General features: G+C 44.6%; 1 protein-coding gene across 1 annotated transcript in view; it reads right to left on the bottom strand.

The window, feature by feature from the left end:
* LOC139640103 (plexin-B2-like) overlaps positions 1-7,607 on the bottom strand; it is a gene marked incomplete at both ends in the record, with an annotated part of 37,744 nt that extends 30,137 nt beyond the window's left edge. Inside the window, 8 exons of the mRNA XM_071514270.1 lie at positions 1,195-1,321; positions 2,023-2,123; positions 2,964-3,098; positions 4,588-4,767; positions 4,886-5,031; positions 5,291-5,429; positions 5,981-6,307; positions 7,077-7,607. Coding sequence (XP_071370371.1) covers positions 1,195-1,321; positions 2,023-2,123; positions 2,964-3,098; positions 4,588-4,767; positions 4,886-5,031; positions 5,291-5,429; positions 5,981-6,307; positions 7,077-7,607 — 1,686 coding nt within the window. The remainder of the gene's footprint in view (positions 1-1,194; positions 1,322-2,022; positions 2,124-2,963; positions 3,099-4,587; positions 4,768-4,885; positions 5,032-5,290; positions 5,430-5,980; positions 6,308-7,076) is intronic.
* Positions 7,608-19,155: the final 11,548 nt, after the last annotated feature.

Genomic DNA, 19,155 nt, shown 5'->3' with positions numbered 1-19,155 from the left:
AGGACGACGGGGAATGTATGTATGTGTGAGCGTATGAGAGGGAGTGTGTGTGTGTGTGTGTCAGAGAGCGAGTGCGTGTCTGTGTGAGGAGGAGAGAGAGAGAAAGAGAGAGGGAGGGAGAGGGAGTGTGTGTCAAGGAGGGAGTGTGTGTGTCAAGGAGGGAGTGCATATCTTTGGGTGTGTGTGTCTGACAGATGGTGTGTGTGTGTGTGTGTGTGTTAAAGACTGACAAAGACAGAGCGAGAAAATGGGCGTGACTGAGTTAGTGACTGAATGCGAGTGTGCGAGTTGGAGTGTGTATATGCATATATGTGTGTGTGTATTACTGTGTGTGTGTGTGTGTAGCGCCGTAATAATTACTATTCAACTGTGCTGTTTAAACATCGAGACCTCATTACTCCCTACTGACCTCAACAGTTTAATTCCACTGCTGAAGTTTTAATTTGAAACTTTCTGAACTTCGGCAACTCGCACATTTTTCACACCAGAGAATCCCCTAAACGAATTCACCGGGGACTTCTGGGGTTTTTGAGGTGGGTTTTTTTTTTTTTTTTAGAGATTTTAAGAATTTAAAGCTGCAGTAGGCAATTTTTAATGTTAAAAAAAATCCAGCTGTCTTATCAGCATAAATCGCACAGCGTGGCTGGAGCGGAGAAGAGCGCTCCGTCCCCGCTGATCGAGATGCTGCAGATTCGCCCTGTTTGCCCAAATCAAACTCTTACTGCATTTAAATGAAGAATGAATTTACAACAAGACATTATTAAGCATTATTTAGCTGTGGTCAGGGAAGAACCTCCATCATATCGCCGGTGGACGACACCGATTGGACAAACTGATACACAGTGTTGGGTCTATGTAACTTTCTGTGGCATCTTAGGTGAACTAGCCAACTGACAAATCAAGGATACTGATGTGAAAGGGAATTGACTAGTCAATACATGAAAATTTGATGGAAAATGCATTTGGCTAGCAACCAACTGCAATCTCATTGTGCATAATACAACGGTGAGAGACACTCCCTAAGGCAAAAGTAAGAGAACCGACTCTATGGAGAGTTAGGGGAGTTTTGACTGGACTAAATTAAGCAGAGCTCAGCAAGTCTGAACTTAGCTTAGGGGGACTTCCAGTCGAGAGAAGGAGAGACACACACACACACACACACACACACACGCGCTCCATGTCTTGGTCCAGTACCTGCTGTGTCTTCTTGCAGCTGAGGTTGGGGGGGCTGAAGGCCTGGATCTGAACACACTGCTGATTGGGCGACCACAGCCAGGTGTTTTGCTCCGTCGACCTGCCGCACTCGAACTTCCTGGTGCACCTGTGGATCAAACCGGCCGGTGATGGCGTTAAACACCGCGACTGGCAGATTAAAGCTCCAATCGCATATAGATTTGTTCCGTGATTTGTTCAGATAGAGAAGATGGGGATTTTTCCTATAAAGTGAACTCTCTGCTCAGCCAAACCCACAAGTCAGTATTAATTCATGAGTGTTCGGTATACTGATGTCAAAGACACTTTCACCTACTGAGCAATTTGAAATTCAGCAGACTGGAACAGCATACTGATCAACAAAGCTGTCAGACAGGGCAACCATCACTCTGTTGCAGGAATAAATAGTGATACATTGGTATAATTACTGTAAACAAGTGAGACCATGATGGAGATGATTGGTAGCTTCTATCTCACACCAGTGGTATTGTATATGTAGTGTTTCTCAAAATTAAAACCCCATATTGAAGAAGATAAAAATGTTGGAAGTGATTTTTAACATTCTACCATTTAATCTGATGTCTTAATGTGTTAATGTTAAAATTCAGGGGGAAAACACTGCATACTTGGAAGGTTTTAAACATTTTTTTGCCATGAAAATTGAAAGGCATCAAATGTCAGCACGGAATATCAGCTATCTGCAGCTCCAGTGCAAAAATATCAGCCTCCAAAAACCAATATTGGTTGAACCTTGTCACACACACACACACACACACACACACACACACACACACACACACAGTGACTCACCGTCCCTCCAGGACACACCAGCCACAGTAAGGGTCTTTCATAGAGATGCAGGAGTGGCAGTCAGTCTTCAGATGGCAGGCCTGCACCGGAACCTTGGTGATCTGCAGCAAACAACACATTTCATCACCTTGTTACTTGTGTACCGTTGTTCAGTTATTATTACCTTTTTCATTTTTTCATTACTTTCTCATTTCGTTTTCCGTTCGTTTTGCTTTCCTGGCCGCGAAGCAATTCATAACTTGGATTTGGAGCCATCGCTATGCAGAAAGGGAACATTGTGTCTCCAGAAATTGGTCCGACTTGGAAACGCTTTCGACACACGAGAGGCAATTCCATCTATGATGCTGGCTACTTGTGATTTTCTTTATTACATCTAATCATTTCTTGTGGAAGGACGGTCTTGGATGGTCATTTCTTTGGTGAATTATGCCTTCCAACCAGCTGTGGAAATAATTGTCCTCTCTGACAGCAACAAGAGAACAATCTAATAAATTCAAATTAGCAGATGGAACGGGCGAGCGGTGTCACTCGACTTGATCAAGGCAAATTGCCCTCTTGAAGTGCATTCTAATTAATTCATTTCGAAATCAATAACATCAATTTCACTTCGCGCGCGGGAAAGAGCGACAGGAGCGAAACGGAGAAAGGACAAGATGAAGAGAAAAGAGACGGAGAGGGAACGAGTGAACAAATCAATGGCTGTCTTCCGCGTGGTGATGTAGAGGCGTTGGATGTGCTGCTGTTGGGGTGAACGAGTGAATGAATGATAAAATAAGACGGAGTGAATAAATGAAAGACTCATTAAGCCCCCCGACCTGATGGAAGACGTGAAGAAAGATGAAAGAAAGAAATGTGAGCAACTGAATCCCTGACCTTCCCCCTGGATGGATGGGGTTAAAAACAAGAATCATCAATCAACGTGTGTGTGAGTGAGTCCTGACCTTTTTCTCGGTGGTGATGTACAGGTGTTGGAGGCTGGAATCGAACAGCAGGTTCTTGTTGACCTTGTCTCCCGTGGCGTCGCCCGGCGCTCGCCCGTACACCTCGGGGTGGGCCGACAGATGCACCTTCAGCACCTGCGGCACGGAAACCTGGATTAACGTTTTTGACTCAGACCCTGGCCCGGCGTTCCCGCGTCCTTCCTCCGCTCCTATTCTCTCCGTTTCTTTGCGTGAAGCACCGTCAACTGCATCCTCAGTGTGAGATATGATATTAAAGCAATATTCCGCTTAGTTTTGACACGGGGGTTATTCGGCACTTGAAACCGGAATATAAACTAATCACCAAGATCAGATGCAGCTGGACGAGTTTGTAGCATTAGGATTTTTTTTTACTTCTCGTTCATTTGAATGAGCCATGAAAATAGACTGAAAACTGACATTTAACATGTTGGCGAACATATTCAACAACAGATCCCGCTACTTTGATTTTCAACTTGGGTCCAACGTTTTAGAACATAATTTTGCTGAATAGCATTTTTATTGATAGAAGAGAACATAGTGGAGGAATACTGTATAAGAGTCTCTTTGGGAGACCGAATCGACTTGCATTGTCTAGATCCAGGATGCTTTATTTTCTTAAAAGCAGGATCTGTTGTTGAATCTGTTGAAATGTCAGTTTTTAGTCTATTTTCATGGCCTCGTTCACACCCATGTTTACCAGCCTGACCAGTCTGTGATGCTTTATACCAAAGGAAACCAAAAGGACGAGAGGGGAAAAGATCTAATGCTGGTGAGGTCAGCTTTCTCTGGATTTCCCACCAGTGTCCATACCGGAATTTCATTTCGGCAAGGATGGGACACTCCTCTGTTTCAGACACACCTCTGTCTAGGCTGATACGACGGGTGTGTCTTTCCATACAAATCTTGCAAAATGCAGCTTCAAATCGTTAAAGATGTACAATGGATATCTAAAGTCTACAAAGCTTTTCAGATGTTCTAGTCATTATTGCCTTGAGGCCAGAAATGAAAACCCATTAATTCAGACTTTTTCCGCTTGAATTTTTATATAGTAGGCACCAAATAAAAGTAAAAAATACTCTTTTCTGACGAGGCATTAAAAATGGAAAACTAAGGTTTCTACTAAGGGTGTGTAAGAGCGCACGCCCTTCAATTAATACTTAATAGAAGCATCTTTTGCTTTGATAACAGCGGTACGTCTCTACCAGCTAAGCTCAAAGGGATTCAGGAGGGTTCTGCCGCTCTTCACTGCAGAAGAGTTGGAGCTCACTCAAACTGCGGGGGGACTTCCTATGCGCACCTCCTCGGGCCCCAAAGCCATAAAACTAAAACATCTGAAGGGGCCTGAAGACTCCTGTTATCCACTGAAGAGACACAGACGGAAAGACAGTTCAAACAGATAGAAAAGACATACAGACTCACAGATAAAATAAAACGATAGACACACCGAGACCTGACATCCACCAGAGAAATTAAGCGAGAATGAGAAATAAGAAGAGAAAGAATAACAAAAGAGGGTAAAAAAAAATAGAAAGAAGCAAGAAAGAAACGGAAGCCGTAAAGAAAGAGGGACGGAAAGCCGGAAAGGCCGGTTTGGGCCGGTCACCTCTCCGGTGGCCGTGCCCAGGAAGGCCACGGCGTGCTCCGTCTCCACGGCGACGGCCACGGCGGTCACGTGGCCCTTGCGGACCAGCGCGGGCTCGGCGGTCAGGGCGAACTCCGCCTTGCTGGCCAACGGGGAGGGCAGGAACTCGGCTCCGCACCTGTACCTGATCGCCATGCTTTTCTGATGGAGAGGAGAGAAGATTTGACTCGTTACCTGTATCTCTGTCTCTTTCGGCTGCATGCTTGCTCTCTTTCCCTTTCTCTCTCTCTCTGTCACACACACACACAGCCTTCCTCACCTGATTATTGCTGCTACACAGTTCTTCCGACTTGGAGGAGTAAGGCGAATAGACGGCAGCCTTCCCATTGATGATGCCGTTGTCGCTGTAGCAGGCTCCTATGATCTCCACCAGCCTCTTGTTAATGGAGCGCAGGGGGTACATACCTGCAAACAGGAACAACGCTAGCTACAGTAACTACTTTGCCAATGTAGGTCACACTTAACACATACACAGCTGCTGAGTGATGGTATCTTAAGAGTTGTGATTATAAAATGGCTTAAAATGATGTAAAACTTCATCAATCCCCTTAAAAGCACAAGGCAGACTGGTATATTCGACAGTCCAGAAATACATAAACGCACAAAAAACACATGACATAGCCAGAGTTTCAGCATCATCTTCCAGTGTGCCGAGGATACCTACACATGGCTGAGGTGGACGGGTCTTCATCAGAAGAGAAGGTCACAAACAGGACCTTGTCCGAGGCCGAGACCGGCCCGTACTGGCCCGAGTCGCTCATGCTCCTGGCCAGAACCTCGCCCGGCGCTGCTACGTAGGCGGCCTGGGAGGCAAGGAGGAGGTGGAGAGAAAGACTGGAGGTTAGACATGTACGTTTGGAAGAAGAGTACGAGGCGGACGCTCTTATCCAGAGGTAGAGCTGTAGTCGAGACCGCCGAATCGAGACCGATCATCAAGTCCGGTCTAAGAAGACGTTTTTTATGGGTCAAGACTGAGACTTCGTCAATAGGGCTGCAGCTAACGATTATTTTTCTCGATTAATCGATTAGTTGTTTGCTCTATAAAATGTCAGAAAATGGTGAAAAATGTGGATCAGTGTTTCCCAAAGCCCAAGATGACGTCCTCAAATGTCTTGTTTTGTCCACAACCCAAAGATATTCAGTTTACTGTCATAGAGGAGTAAAGAAAGAAGAAAATATTCACATTTAAGAAGCTGGAATCAGAGAATTTTGACATATTTTTCTTAAAAAATTACTCAAACCGATAAATCGATTATCAAAATAGTTGGCGATTAATTTAACAGTTGACAACTAATCACTTAATCGTTGCAGCTCTACTCTTCAACAGGGTTTAGGAGGAGGACACGATCCTCACCTGGGCCTTGTTGTACTTGTTGGCGGCGCTGCAGTTGAGCTGCAGCTCGGTGTAGGAGTAATAGCTCTGGTCGTCCTCGCACATCCTGGAGATGAAGGTGAAGTTCTTGGTGTCCTGCACCCCGAGCGTCCGCGAGAACAGGAAGTAGACGAAGCCGCCGTCCTTGAAGGCGAAGCGGAAGTCGTGCAGGTAGCGCAGGACGAAGGGGTTGGCCTGCACGGCCGAGGCCTCGATGATGCTGTCGAAGACCACCCAGTCTCCGTAGTCCTGCAGGATGCGGGTGGAGATCAGCTTGGTGCTGTCGTGGCTGCCGTAGCCCTTCCCCACCTGCGGGCGGAAGGGCAAGAAAACGTGTCACTGAAATGCTGCAACTAAATATACCCAATCCTCTGCTTCTTGTTTTCATTTAGTCCTTTAGATTCCTCGCTTCACCACTCAATAGAATACATCTATTTACTGGCTGTGGTGATTGTTCTACATCCTCTAAATGGGGATAGTGGAATTAAACTATTGCTCATTTTGCTGGTTCCTGCACTGCATTACCTCCTACCTCTGCCTCTAAAAGCCACATTTTTAGGCTTTTTTTTTTTTTAAAAACATTTATGACAAATTCACAGGACACATTGTAGTGAGTAGTACCAATAGTCTAAGTGAAAAAGGCCAAATTGATGTGATGCCCTGAACATTTTCAGGATCGGAGCCATCGCAGAAACGGTGCAGAGCGGCCGTGGCGGTCATTTTTCTTTCTGCCGCTGCCAGCAAATGAGTTTTCCTGTATATCTGCTGAACTGACCATTAAAAGATTGAAACAATACATCTACAGCCATGCTTTGATGGCCAAGGAAAACTAAGTGCTAAAGAAACCATTCTGAACTGTTCAGAACATCGTGTAATGGCCAATTCAATGATATTGGGTTGATAGAATTGACTTTTTAGACACTGACTATTTTCCCATAAGGCTGATTGGCAAAGATCATAAAACGGCAAAGTTTCGATTCCCTTAAAATTGCAATTTCACCGTATTTCCTTACGCTATATCGCTGATGGCGGCGATAATTGACATTAAACGTTCGTAAATATTTGCCGTCCTCCTCACCAGAAACACGGTGAAGTTGCCGTCCTCCCGCGTGGAGAAGTAGGACATCACGCCCACCACAGAGACGCTCTCCTCGGCGCTCGCCACGTACGACTTCTCCCCCTTGGTGTCGCTGAAGTACAGCAGCTGCTCCACGCTGCTCAGGTTCCGCAGCGAGCAGATGCCGCGGAAGACGCTGCCGCACACCACCAGCGTGTCCCGGGCGCCGTGCACCAGCAGCAGCTTGTTGTGGTTGTCGGTGTCCACCGCCTCCTCGCAGGCGGCGGTGACCGGCGGCGTGCACAGCCGGTTGTCCCGCCGGGGGCCCGTCTCGGTGCGCGACTCCACCCGGAGCCCGGCGTCCAGCTGGTAGAGCGCGTTGACGGCGCCGACGTACAGCCGGCCCGTGCGCGGGTCCGCCGCCACGTTGTTGATCAGGGTGTCGGAGGCGAAGTCGCCGCCGCCGCCGCCGTCGCCGCGGGACGGGCCGAGGCGCGCGGCGGCCAGGGCGACCAGGGCGCACCGCCACGCCCACCACCGCTCCATCATGGTCTGGAGGGGAAGAGAGGAAAGACAGGGAGGGAGAGACATTTGAATTTTTAAGATTATTGAGAATTTTTGCCTTTTTATAGTTTACAGCAGTGAGAGATATAGGAAAAATGGGACAAAGAGAAGGGGCCCAACACATTTTTACTACTTTACATGCATCTCCAGGCCATTTTACACACACACACACACACACACACACACACACACATACCAACAGACCCTTTTGAATGCTTAGTATAACATCTTGTCAATTTGGGATTTTGCTGTCGTTAATCCACTGATGCCAAGAAGTACATCTTCATATAATCAGATGACACAATTCTGTCCCCTTAGATTTTGCACGCTCTGCATCATAAACAAAATAAACGATGTGCGATTTCTCAGTGTCTTTTCCTAAAAATGCCGTAGCAACAGGAGGTCACACATTTTGGCAGCCAATCAGGAAGCGCTCTGTTGATACATGCTAGGACTAGGAATGCACATTTTCAAAAAAAAATCTTGATCTAACCCTAACCCTAGCAATTTTATTCTGATAGACAGTCATGGCAATAAAGTACCTGACCTAAAATGAGAGAGAAAGGGAGTTAGTGCTTGTCTCTTTAAGCAGAAATGTATTTGCACTGACAATATACTGCAGGCTAGGCGACAACAGCAGCAGCCATTCAGGTCGAAGAGAATGAATGCTGAGGGCAGAGGGAGAGAGAATAGGGCAGCAATCAAGAGGTGCTCCTTATTAAACCCAGTGTGTCCTTTTTGGTGGGGGGGGGGGGGTGAAGGAGGGAGGGAGGAGGAAAGAGAGAGGGAGGGAGGATGATGAAGGTGGAGGCAAGAAAGGCCAGAAAGCGAGAGTTGCTGAGCCGGATTAGATTAGGAGACAGAGACAGAGAAAGAAAGCGAGTGAGTGTGTGTGTAAAAGAGAGAGAGAGAGAGACGGAGAGGCCAAGAGTTGCAATTAGTCGTCTGACACACTGAGTTTCTCCTTCCATTAGTCTGGATGGGTGTGCTTAATTATAGTTGTGGCCTGCGGCTGTAAAACAAGTCTTTAGCGTTCGGCAACATCACACTAACTAAAGTCTTAACATCACGCCTGCTGCAATAACGTCTTTCTGCACAGAACGGTGCAGAAAGACGATCGGAGCGGCTGATCGCTGATCAGATCGCTGTCTCTCTACAGTAGAAGGGGCACAGCGAGCGGCAGCAACATCGTTATCATATCTGAGTGCTTGATGAAGAAGGTTTTCAGTGAAGGCAGCATAGTCTCTGCCTTCTGTCCAATACATCAAACTGCTCATAATCATAAAGTAGAAACATATTTCTTTACTTCATGCGTTCAAAGGCTTCCCTGATCGGGCGTTTGATCCGCTCACCGCCGATCTATTTGGAACATCAATCGGGCGGTTCTGATTGGCGGTCGATCAGTCGGTGTTTTGCCACCCCCCCCCCCCCGACTCAATTCACCCCGGTTCGCTTCATGGCGAGGGCTCTATTAGCGTGAAAAGACTATCTCTCTGCCCACCTGCTCGCCTAAATTACCTATCCAAGGATATCGAGAGTCTGCCGCCGTTAATGGCTTGCAGACTTTTAGAAAGCATTACAGTGGAAAAATGTGACGACGCGCGCACACACACACACACACACACACACACACACACACACACACACCTCTGAATGTATGGAAGCGTATCGCATGCATAATTCAAACGGAACTGTAATATGTAAAATGGCCATGTAATCCTACATTTGAATTTAAATTTGCCACGCAGTTTTTGGCTCAAAATTCAAATTCAAATTCAATAATGTCATTTGCATTTGACATTTCCTATACTAGTATTGACATTTCATTTAAACAGATTTGCACGCTTTATTTGTAGCTTTATTCCAATGATGACGCAAATTGGAAAATTAAAATGTATTTCCCGAACTAAGAGGACTGCATTAACATTGGCACAGGCGTCCACCTGTCAGTCATCCCATTAAGGCGGGTCTTGCGTTGCACAATCAGAAGTAGCTCACGACGTGGGAAAGGAGAGAAGGCGGGGAGTTCTGTGAAGCTGGTCACAATATCATTTCCGTTTCTGTCACCGAAGCACATTTGAATAAAGCTACAAATAAAGCGTGCAAATCTCTGTTTAAATGAAATGTCAATACTAGTATAGGAAATGTCAAATGCAAATGACATTATTGAATTTGAATTTTGAGCCAAAAACTGCACATACAAGTGGAAAATTTAAATTCCAATGTAGGATTACATGGCCATTTTACATATTACAGTTCCGTTTGAATTATGCATGCGATATGCTTCCATATGAATGCACAGTGGGCTTGTAAAATGTGCCTTGTTGTTGTAGTGCGGCTCCACTGCTGTAGCCTATTATGCAGTTCATCCACTCCGAGGTGAATGATTGATTGTTAACATCGCATTTACTGACATTGCTGAGATTAGGGCTCGACTGGTGTGGGCTTTTGAAGGCCAAAATCGACGCGGAGAGTTTTTGAATTGAAGCTGCTATTTTTGTGCAAATGATCAATACCTTTAAATCTGACAATTTTCATGGCCAAAAGTTTTCAGTGCTTCCCCCAGAATCCTATTCCCAGCAGAAAAATCCCCTGAAACAGCAGTTAGACCATGGCGCTTCCATTTCTTTTGGTCAAAGTTAAAGCTATTGAATATCAGCACAAAATGGAAAATCTTATCGCAGGCATTTTCAATCCAAAAAAATAATAGTATCGGCCTTCAAAAACAAAAACAAACTTCACTGTGCTTCATTTCCCACTGCGATGTTTAACTGAACCCCCTTCCTCTCCTTTAAGCTCCGTGTTAACCCGTCACGTGTCTCCCTCTCTCATTAGAATTCCTTTTTTTCTCCGACTCCTACAAAAACCGGGGGAAAAAAAGAGAGCGAAGGTACATCCACCTTCCCTGCCTTTCTTCCGCTCTCAGAAGATCTGTTATGAATGTGTGCATCTGCCACATCAAAGAAAAAGCCATCTTTGGTTTCCACATGAGATCTAGCTCCGCGCTCTGCCAGCCTTGCCATTTTGCCTCTTTCCTCTTTTCCCTGCCACCCCCCCCCCACCCTATCCTCTTTTCTCTCTCTCCCCTCTTTTCTCTCTTTCATCCTCCTGCTTGCATTCTTTCAAGCCGGCTGGTGTCAAGCCGCTGTTGTTGCAGGAGTTTGGGCACACGGCGGCCCCCGAAATACACTGGGCGCCAAAGGGGTGTGTGTGTGTGTGTGTGTGTGTTCTTGCACTTGTCTCTATGAGCAACAGTTTGACTTTAAGACTTTCAGAGTGAGGACATTTCTGCAAAGTGAGGTCATTTTTGCCACTTCTCATTTCTTCAGAGGGTTTATTTTAGGAGTAGGACTTTTAGTTTACTGGTAAAGGTGGTACTTGCAACATTTTAATATCAATATCTCAATTTTAATATAAATATCTCAAAATGAATGTAGTAATACTGTAAATAAACAAGACCATCGGCAAGAAGACTGTCAGTCTCTACACTGTATTTTTTTTTGGTTTCTGGCAGCAGGTGGTGGAAGGAGTGAAAGGCCGATGGAATTAGCAACCACTGCCTATTATCATTAGTTAGCAATGCTAGCACAAGTCAATGGGGTATGAAGCCATAACTCTTAACATCACTTGCAAGCCATTCCATATACTTCCATAGCTTTACTAACAGTAAGAATACATAATAGAACTGTCTCAAAGCACTTGAATGGAGTTTTGAAAGGGATGGTGTCATACCCCATTGACTTGCACTAGCATTGCTAACAAATGCTAACAGGAGGCTGGAGCTGATTTCTCAGAGACAAAAAGTGACATAAAAACGTTTTGAATGTTATAATAGTGGACATGGTGATCAGTAGGTTAGGCCTCTAAAATCAAAAGGGCTAGTAGAGTTAGGGGTTAGGGAGTGAATGTAGTCAATAGAAGGTCTGCATAAGTAATAGAAATGTGTGTGTGCGCGCGTGTGTGTGTGTCTGAGGTCACATTGGCACCAAAAAAGAAGATATATCAACCCTAACAAAAGGTGTAATGCAAATGTTGTAATGGAAAAGTAGAGGCTAGCCAAAACACACACACACACACACACACACACACACACACACGCAGAGGGAGAGAGGAGCGGTCTGTGACTCATTAAAACCCGGAGTGCATACTTGGTGAAAGTCTCGAGGACTGACCTGTCTGCCGAAAACTTTCTAGTGAAACTAAATCCAGGAATGTCTGCCGAAGCTCCAGCCAGGGGAATACGGTCTGACTGATTCTCTCTGTCTAACCTCTCTAAGCTCTGCGCCTCCTCTGCCTTTTCTAACTTCTCTTTGTAATTCACATTGTTTCTGTCTCTGCACCCATGTCTCTCGCTCATGCCTCTCTCTCTCTCTCTCTCTCCCTTTACATCCTCACCCAGGGGAAGGAGTTCAAACAAAACTGCTTTTTTTTCCCCCTGACACGCAAACTCCCCGGGGCCCAATGCCAGATCCGAAGCTCTATCTGTGGCTCTATCTGACTGACTGACTGACTGACTGTGAGTTGCTGTATGTGAGCCTGTCTGTCTGTACATCTTGTCTGTAGTGGGGATCCAATTGCCAATACAGATCAACACAGGCCAATACAGATGCTTTATCTTATGATGCAGTTTATCCACTCCAAGTTCAATGATTTTGTCTGATTGTTAACACTGCATTTAATGACTTTGTTGTGTCTAGGGTCCAATTGATATTCCTTTTTTGAAGGGTTACCATGCCAACATGTTTGGATTGAAGCTGCAATATATCTTATCTAACATCTAATATATTAAGTATTCAGTGTTTCCCTCAGAATTGTATTCTTCTCAGGGTGGAAAAGTGCCTGAAACAGCATTTAGACCATCATGGGACACTAAAACTCTCCACTGAACCCCAGGATACTACTGCTAAAATTACTAATAACATATTCATGCATACTTGTGTGGAAGCTGATTAATTCCCCCCTCTCTCTTCTTTTAACTCCCCTATTGGCCCCTTATCATTGCTGCTGCAGTTGTTGTTGTAGTACTAACCCTAATTCTAATGGGAAGCATCATCTCTCCTCATATCTGTCCTCCTGTAATATGAAAAGATAGACTATGCATCGCCAAGCAGCTATAACATCAACAGATAATAAATGCAGGTTGATTAGCAGGCTGCATGCAGATGTTTAGGCTATTGATTTAGCCAAGTCAATTATTAAACGGATTCAATTTCAATACTTTACTGCTGGGCCGTGTGGGACGGCTTCAAAGCCAACTCAATTACCTCTCCTGTGTGTTTCTGTGTGAATGATCAGAGGGAGCAGATCGCATTGATGTGCGATGTTCTTGTCATCTTTTTTGCCTGATTAAACCAAAGTAGCGGGAATGCTTCCGCCCAGAGAAAGTCGACTTTTCTGCCGTTTCCGCAACCGTGACTTTCCAAAGGGCTCCCGTGACCTGAAAATACAAATCCTTCCTGGTTGTTAATGTCGGTTCTCTAAAGAGTCTCCAGATGGGCTCAAAACCATCAGCTAATGCAATGAATGAGTGACACAAGTTGGGAAATACATGCTATATTCTTGTAAAGTGACTCAGATCCCCCCACTTCTCTCAACTCTGTCATATTCCAGGAATTGCATGACCAGTTGGAAACCTGTTTTGAATAATTTAACTCCAATCTGATATTCAGAGGGGGGCGATAACAGTAAAAACGGATTTACTTTGATTGTTTAAATGTAATGCTGCTGCTGTTTCTTCTGCTTAGCCAATCACAGGAGGAGCAACGTTACTGTGTGCCCTCTGGTGGTCTGATGGCCAAACTGCACCAACAGTCAAACAACGCTAAGTGTCGTTTCTTCCCCTCAGTTCCTTGTTTTCTCCGCTGTGGGATTAGCGGAACAGGCTTCGTTCGCTCATTGACATTCATCCCCACCGCCAGACGGCATTAGCCATTCATGACGCCGGGCCGGAGGACCGCCGAAGCTGATTGGCCGAGCCCGGGGGGGATACGAGCGCTATGATTGGCGGAGCCCCGGGGGGAAATTGAGTCGTTATTGGTGGTAATGAAGAGGCCTGGAGGAGAGCGCGGGCTGAGACAATGTACGCATGAAACTCCTTTTGAAACCCGCGCAGACCAGAGCTGAGGAGGATACACACACACACACACACTCTTCCACCAGTCACAGCGTCCACAGCAGCAAAACATTGATTTCACTAGAATTTCACTAGAAATCATCCCAATTAGAGAATGTAGAAGAGTGACTATTGTAATCAGAGGCTTCGTTCTCACCTCTATTATCTCTCCACCTACAGTGTACACAGTTCTACAATTCAATACTAAATCAATAACTTAAATCTTCCCATATGGGACACTGGGACTAAATCTAATCAAACAGGGGTCTGTGGCCATAATGTGGGTCTATCATGAAAAAGTTAGAGAGCTTTCAGTCTAGCAGCAGAGCGACTGAGTAATGGATATTGCCCTAAAAGAGAGGGAGGAGATCAAGGTATCTGCAGGCTTCAAAAAAGCCAAATTTATGACTTTCTGAGACCTTATCATGCTACCTGGAATCCAATTTAAGATCAAATTAAGAACCGAAATCAAGAAACAACCCTGGCAAAGCAGCCTATTTCTGATTGAACGTAGATAATGAAAGTTATGAAACTATAAGCGGGCCGAGTAAGAAAAGAAAGCGCGCCAGGAAATAAATTGTTGAGGGACATGAAGTCCGACTGTGCTTAGTAGAGCAGATAGAATGCACTGGATACAATTTAATGCGTTTTTTGCATTAACTTCTGATAATTTCACACTTTTAAAGAGAGGGAGTGATAGGACTGAGATTTTAGCATCGAGTAGACAGAGTGCTTTTCACACACACACACACACACACACACACACACACACACACACACACACACACACACACCAGCGTAGTACCATTCGGTAACATCTCAGCAGGGCACGGACACAAAGAAGAGACACAAACACTGTAGGGTGTGAGATGGGAAGACAAAGAGAGACTGTCGGAGAGAGGGGAAAGACGGGGAAGAGTATGAGGCCCGGTTTGCAAATGTCCATCACGTCTTATTATTGATATTATTGGATTTAAGAGCTGATATATTACCATTTTCATGCCCAGAAAATCCCCAAAATGGATTCTTGTCAGGACGGAAAAGCCTCTGAAACAGCATTCAGGCCATCATGGGACACTAAAACTCTCCACTGAACCCCAGACTAATGACATTGGGCTTTGGCTTTAGGGTTAGCAGCTCTTTAAGGCATGCTGAGGCAAGTCAAACATCTGATATTAAAATAATAACGAAAACATATCGACTAGCTGTCAAAAAGAAACTCCATCATATCAGGGGGTGGACCACACCGGCTGAGCTATATCAGATTTTTAATAAAAGACCAATATTGCAGCAAAATAGGTTTAACCTGAATACAAATATTAAATCCTAAATCACTCCCATGCCGTTCTCACAGGACTCCCAATTCATTTCTACCATTTAATAGCCCCAAATCTTGTTGAACAAATGCGATCTTGCACTAATAAATCAAGCCTTTTGCTTTGCCAGAGATGAAAACATAGAGAAGAATCTCATTTTATGGCGGTAAACACACACACACTCACACATTAATTCTCCGTGTTATGCAAATGCAATTTAGCGTCTGTGTCCTCTGCATTGGGGTGAGCGATTAACAACCACTCTCTATCCCGGTGCACCTCCCATTAACCTGACAATGACACACGCTGATGAGGCTGTGTGCATTTCCCTGTATACCAACACCACCGATTGCTCATATTTAAATTATCCCTTGTACCTTTTTCAGCATCTTTCACGACTTTTCCGCCGCGGCAATTACAGCGTGTTGGTGTTCCGCCGACACGTGTGTTTAAATTCATCTGAAGCCTTTTTAGACGCCGCGGTTCAAGTTTTCTGAAGACTTCGGTTGGTTTGTTTTTACCGTGTGAAAGCTGAGATAAACAGTATTTTCTAGTAGGAGGCTCTGCAGTGAGTGAAGTAAAATGAATGTATTCATGTGTTAAGGTTTGCCTGGTTTGGGTTTTTGAAGGCTGATATCAGACTGAAGCTGAAAAAAGCTGATATGTTGTGGTATTCAGTAACTGTAAATTTCACCATTTTCATGCCAAAACATTCCGAAAAGTTTTGAATTGTATTCTTGTCAGGGTGGAAAAGCCTCTGAAACTGCATTTAGACCATCATGGGACACTAATGCCGCTTTTCCACTGCATAGTACCGGCTCAACTCGCCTCGCCTCGACTCTACTCGCTTTGGTAGTACCACTTTGGTTTTCCACTGCAGATAGTACCCTCAATGTGCCCCACCCCCCAACTGGTCGTCATAGCGACGCTGCGACGCTGCATGAAACGCGACACACAGCTACTATGGAAGATATTGAAGCGATGGTGTTCTTGATTCTCGGTATGTGGCTGTTAAGTCACAGCAAAGAGACAGATTTTTATTTCAGAAGAGGCTGAAGGCAGCGAGACAACAGACTGCTCTCTGGCTGCTCAAGGCGACGCAAGAGGGTAAGCTAGCCTGGTAGCTAACGTTAGCATATACGCCCCGTGTCGCGATGACGATCTGACCAATCAGTGGTCTGCAGTGTTTTCACGTCACCTTTTGGTATCGCCTCAGCTCGCCTCAGCTCGCTTGGAAACCTCGACGGAGGTGCTACGAAAAAAAGTACCAGGTACTAGGTAATATGGTACCTGGTACCTGGTACCTGGCCAGTGGAAAACCAAAAAAGGCGAGTAGAGTCGAGTCGAGTCGAGCCAGTACCATGCAGTGGAAAAGCGCCATAAAACTCTCCACTGAAACCAGGGAAACAAGTTCCACTACTGCTAATAAAACATATTCATTCATACTTATTAGAATCAAAAGGTAGGCCTCTGTCTCATGTTTACTGAAAATAAGCTGCAAATTTTACAGTTACCAACAGCAACCAATGTTTAAATCTTTGCTCTAGTTGCCCTAAATAGGTTTTTCCCCAGTTGTTTTGCAGATGGAAGCACTTTGGGTTGCCTCCTAGCCTCCTAGCCTTGTCTCCTGGCCTTCTAACCTTGTCTCCTAGCCTCAATGGCAGTAAGCCTAAAGTTTATTAACCAGAATTAATCCAGGCCCTATTTTAGAAGTTCTTAAGTAGGACAATTAAAGAAATTCGTAAGAAATGAGACTGTTACTAAGAAAATATTGAGGAATTGCACTGAAGAGCCTTCTTAAGAACTTCCTCAAATTTCCTCTTATGTCATTTCTTAAGATCTATCTTAAGAACACATTGGTGAATCCGGCCCCTGGTTATTAATAAAATGACAACATCAGCTCCATATATCAGTCTAACCCTTGAATGTATAGCTTATATACAGAATGCTATATATAGTCTACTATCCAACTGGGTAAGCTGTCAATATGTCTCTACATCAGTGTCACTCAGTACTGTACATTTAATGTGAGTGTGACTGTGGTTCTGATGCTGCACTTTAGCTGGAGATATTCCACAACTACAACTACTGCTGTTGAGTCATTATGTCTGGACACAATCCAGCAGATTTACAGTTTCTCCCCACACAGTGAAAATTAAACCTCTGTCGACTCTATAGGGGGAGAGGGGAAAGAGAGGGGGGGGAGAGAGAGAGAGAGAGAGAGAGAGAGGGGATGGAAAGGACACACACACACACAAACAAACCACATGCAGCTCTGCCAAATGTTAAGATAGTTCTTGTGTGTGTGTGTGTGTGTGTGTGTGTGTGTGTGTGTGTGTGTGTGTACTTGGTAATTTGTGTGTGTGTGTGTAGCTCAGGTCCGCCGCAAACCAGAGTCCTGTCACAATGTTTGAATCTATTTAACTTGAATTGTATTTTTTGGAAAATGTTTTGGAGAATGAAGAGTGTTTGCCTAACTTTTCAGTCCTTTGAACTTGTGCCCCACGGTCTAGCAGCTCCAACTAACCTTCACACACACACACACACACACACACACACAGATAAACAGCAAGAGAGAGGGCAGCTCTACCCATTCTCAATTAACAAGGCAGTCTCTGTTTCAGCACTCGGTGGTGTGTGTGTGAGTGAAAGTAGGTGTGTATGTGTTTGTGAGAGAGAGAGAGAGAGAGAGAGAGAGAGAGAGAGAGAGAGAGAGAGAGAGAGAGAGAGAGAGAGAGAGAGAGAGAGAGAGAGAGAGAGGAGGATTGTTCTTTCCACCCAGAAAGACAGAGATATAGCCTTCATTCCTACTCAGATTAAAGGATTTACAGCATGGAGCCTTATTAGAGAGAGAGAAAGCGAAAGAGAGTGTGTATGACAGTGTGTGTGTGTGTGTGAGCTTTCCATCCCTTCCCTCTCTGTTCTAGGCTGATTAAAACACAGATAACTCTCCCTCCTAGGCAGAAAGCTGCTGGAAGCCAACTCTCACACACACACACTGACTCATTAAAATCCAGACACAACAATGGTTTCTCACAATTTGAAGGATTTTGACCCGTTGAAAAAACAGCTTTCTTATGCGCAACGCTCCTGACCTGCCTGTAAATTATCAGTACTTAAAGAACCCCGCAGTGTGTGTGTGTGTGTGTGTGTGTTATGTGTGTGTGCCATGTCAAGTTTATTTATATAGCCCTTTATCACAATCATGTCTCAAAGGGCTTTAAATACCATACCATATACATCATATACTGTGCCATACTACATCACTATATACTACATACCATACTACATCATGCATTTAGATATACATCATACACTACATCATATACCATACTACATCAAACACACTCACATTCACCAAAAGAAAGAGAAACCACACTGGTGAAACCATTTTTGACTGAACTAATGAAAGCTGTGAAACTATAAATAGGCAGAATAAGAAAGAGGACACAAAGGAAATTAATTGTTAAGGGACATGAAGTCCAGCTGTTTAGTAGAGCAGACAGGATGCAGATTGTACCACTAACCCTGTTCTGGATTCATCTAAGAGTGGACAAAGAAACCTGTAACGTGGATTTCTTACTGCTTTGACATTCTGAGGCATTCTATCACTGCTCACTGCCCAGTTCTTCTTCTGTTTATTCCAAACGAGCAGCCGTGAAACACACAGGCCGCTACAAATCCTGCGACCCCCACCGAACCACACCACGGATCTGCTGTTGGAGAAAGTGTCGCCTACTTGCTTCACTCTTCATCTGCAGGTAGTTCCAGTGATATTAGCGCTATTATCATAGTGTGGCATATCGTTTGCAATGGAATTACAAATGACCACAGGTGGTCCTAAAATAGCCCACTCCCTTGCCTAGAAGAGCACAGAGTTTTATGGTTGTTCATTCAGCTGTTTGCATTGCCCCGGCATAAAGATTAGCAGTCAGCTTTATTATTTTTTAAGCAATTATACAGTACATGTTTGCATTGTTTTAATGTATGCAACACTGCAGCGATGCATTATCAATAAACACCGTGGCCAGTTTGAAAGTATTATGTTGAGTTGACTCATTTTCAAATTGTTTACCATCAACAACAGATTAGATATGAGATACATATC

This window comes from Centroberyx affinis, unplaced genomic scaffold, assembly GCF_046629955.1.
Source record: "Centroberyx affinis isolate AG114_WGS23_722 - 3 ecotype Tasmania unplaced genomic scaffold, CSIRO-AGI_Caff_v1 ptg008342l_1, whole genome shotgun sequence".
NCBI lineage: Eukaryota > Metazoa > Chordata > Actinopteri > Beryciformes > Berycidae > Centroberyx > Centroberyx affinis.
Note: the sequence above shows the minus strand (reverse complement) of the source record. Positions and strands in the feature narration are given on the sequence as shown.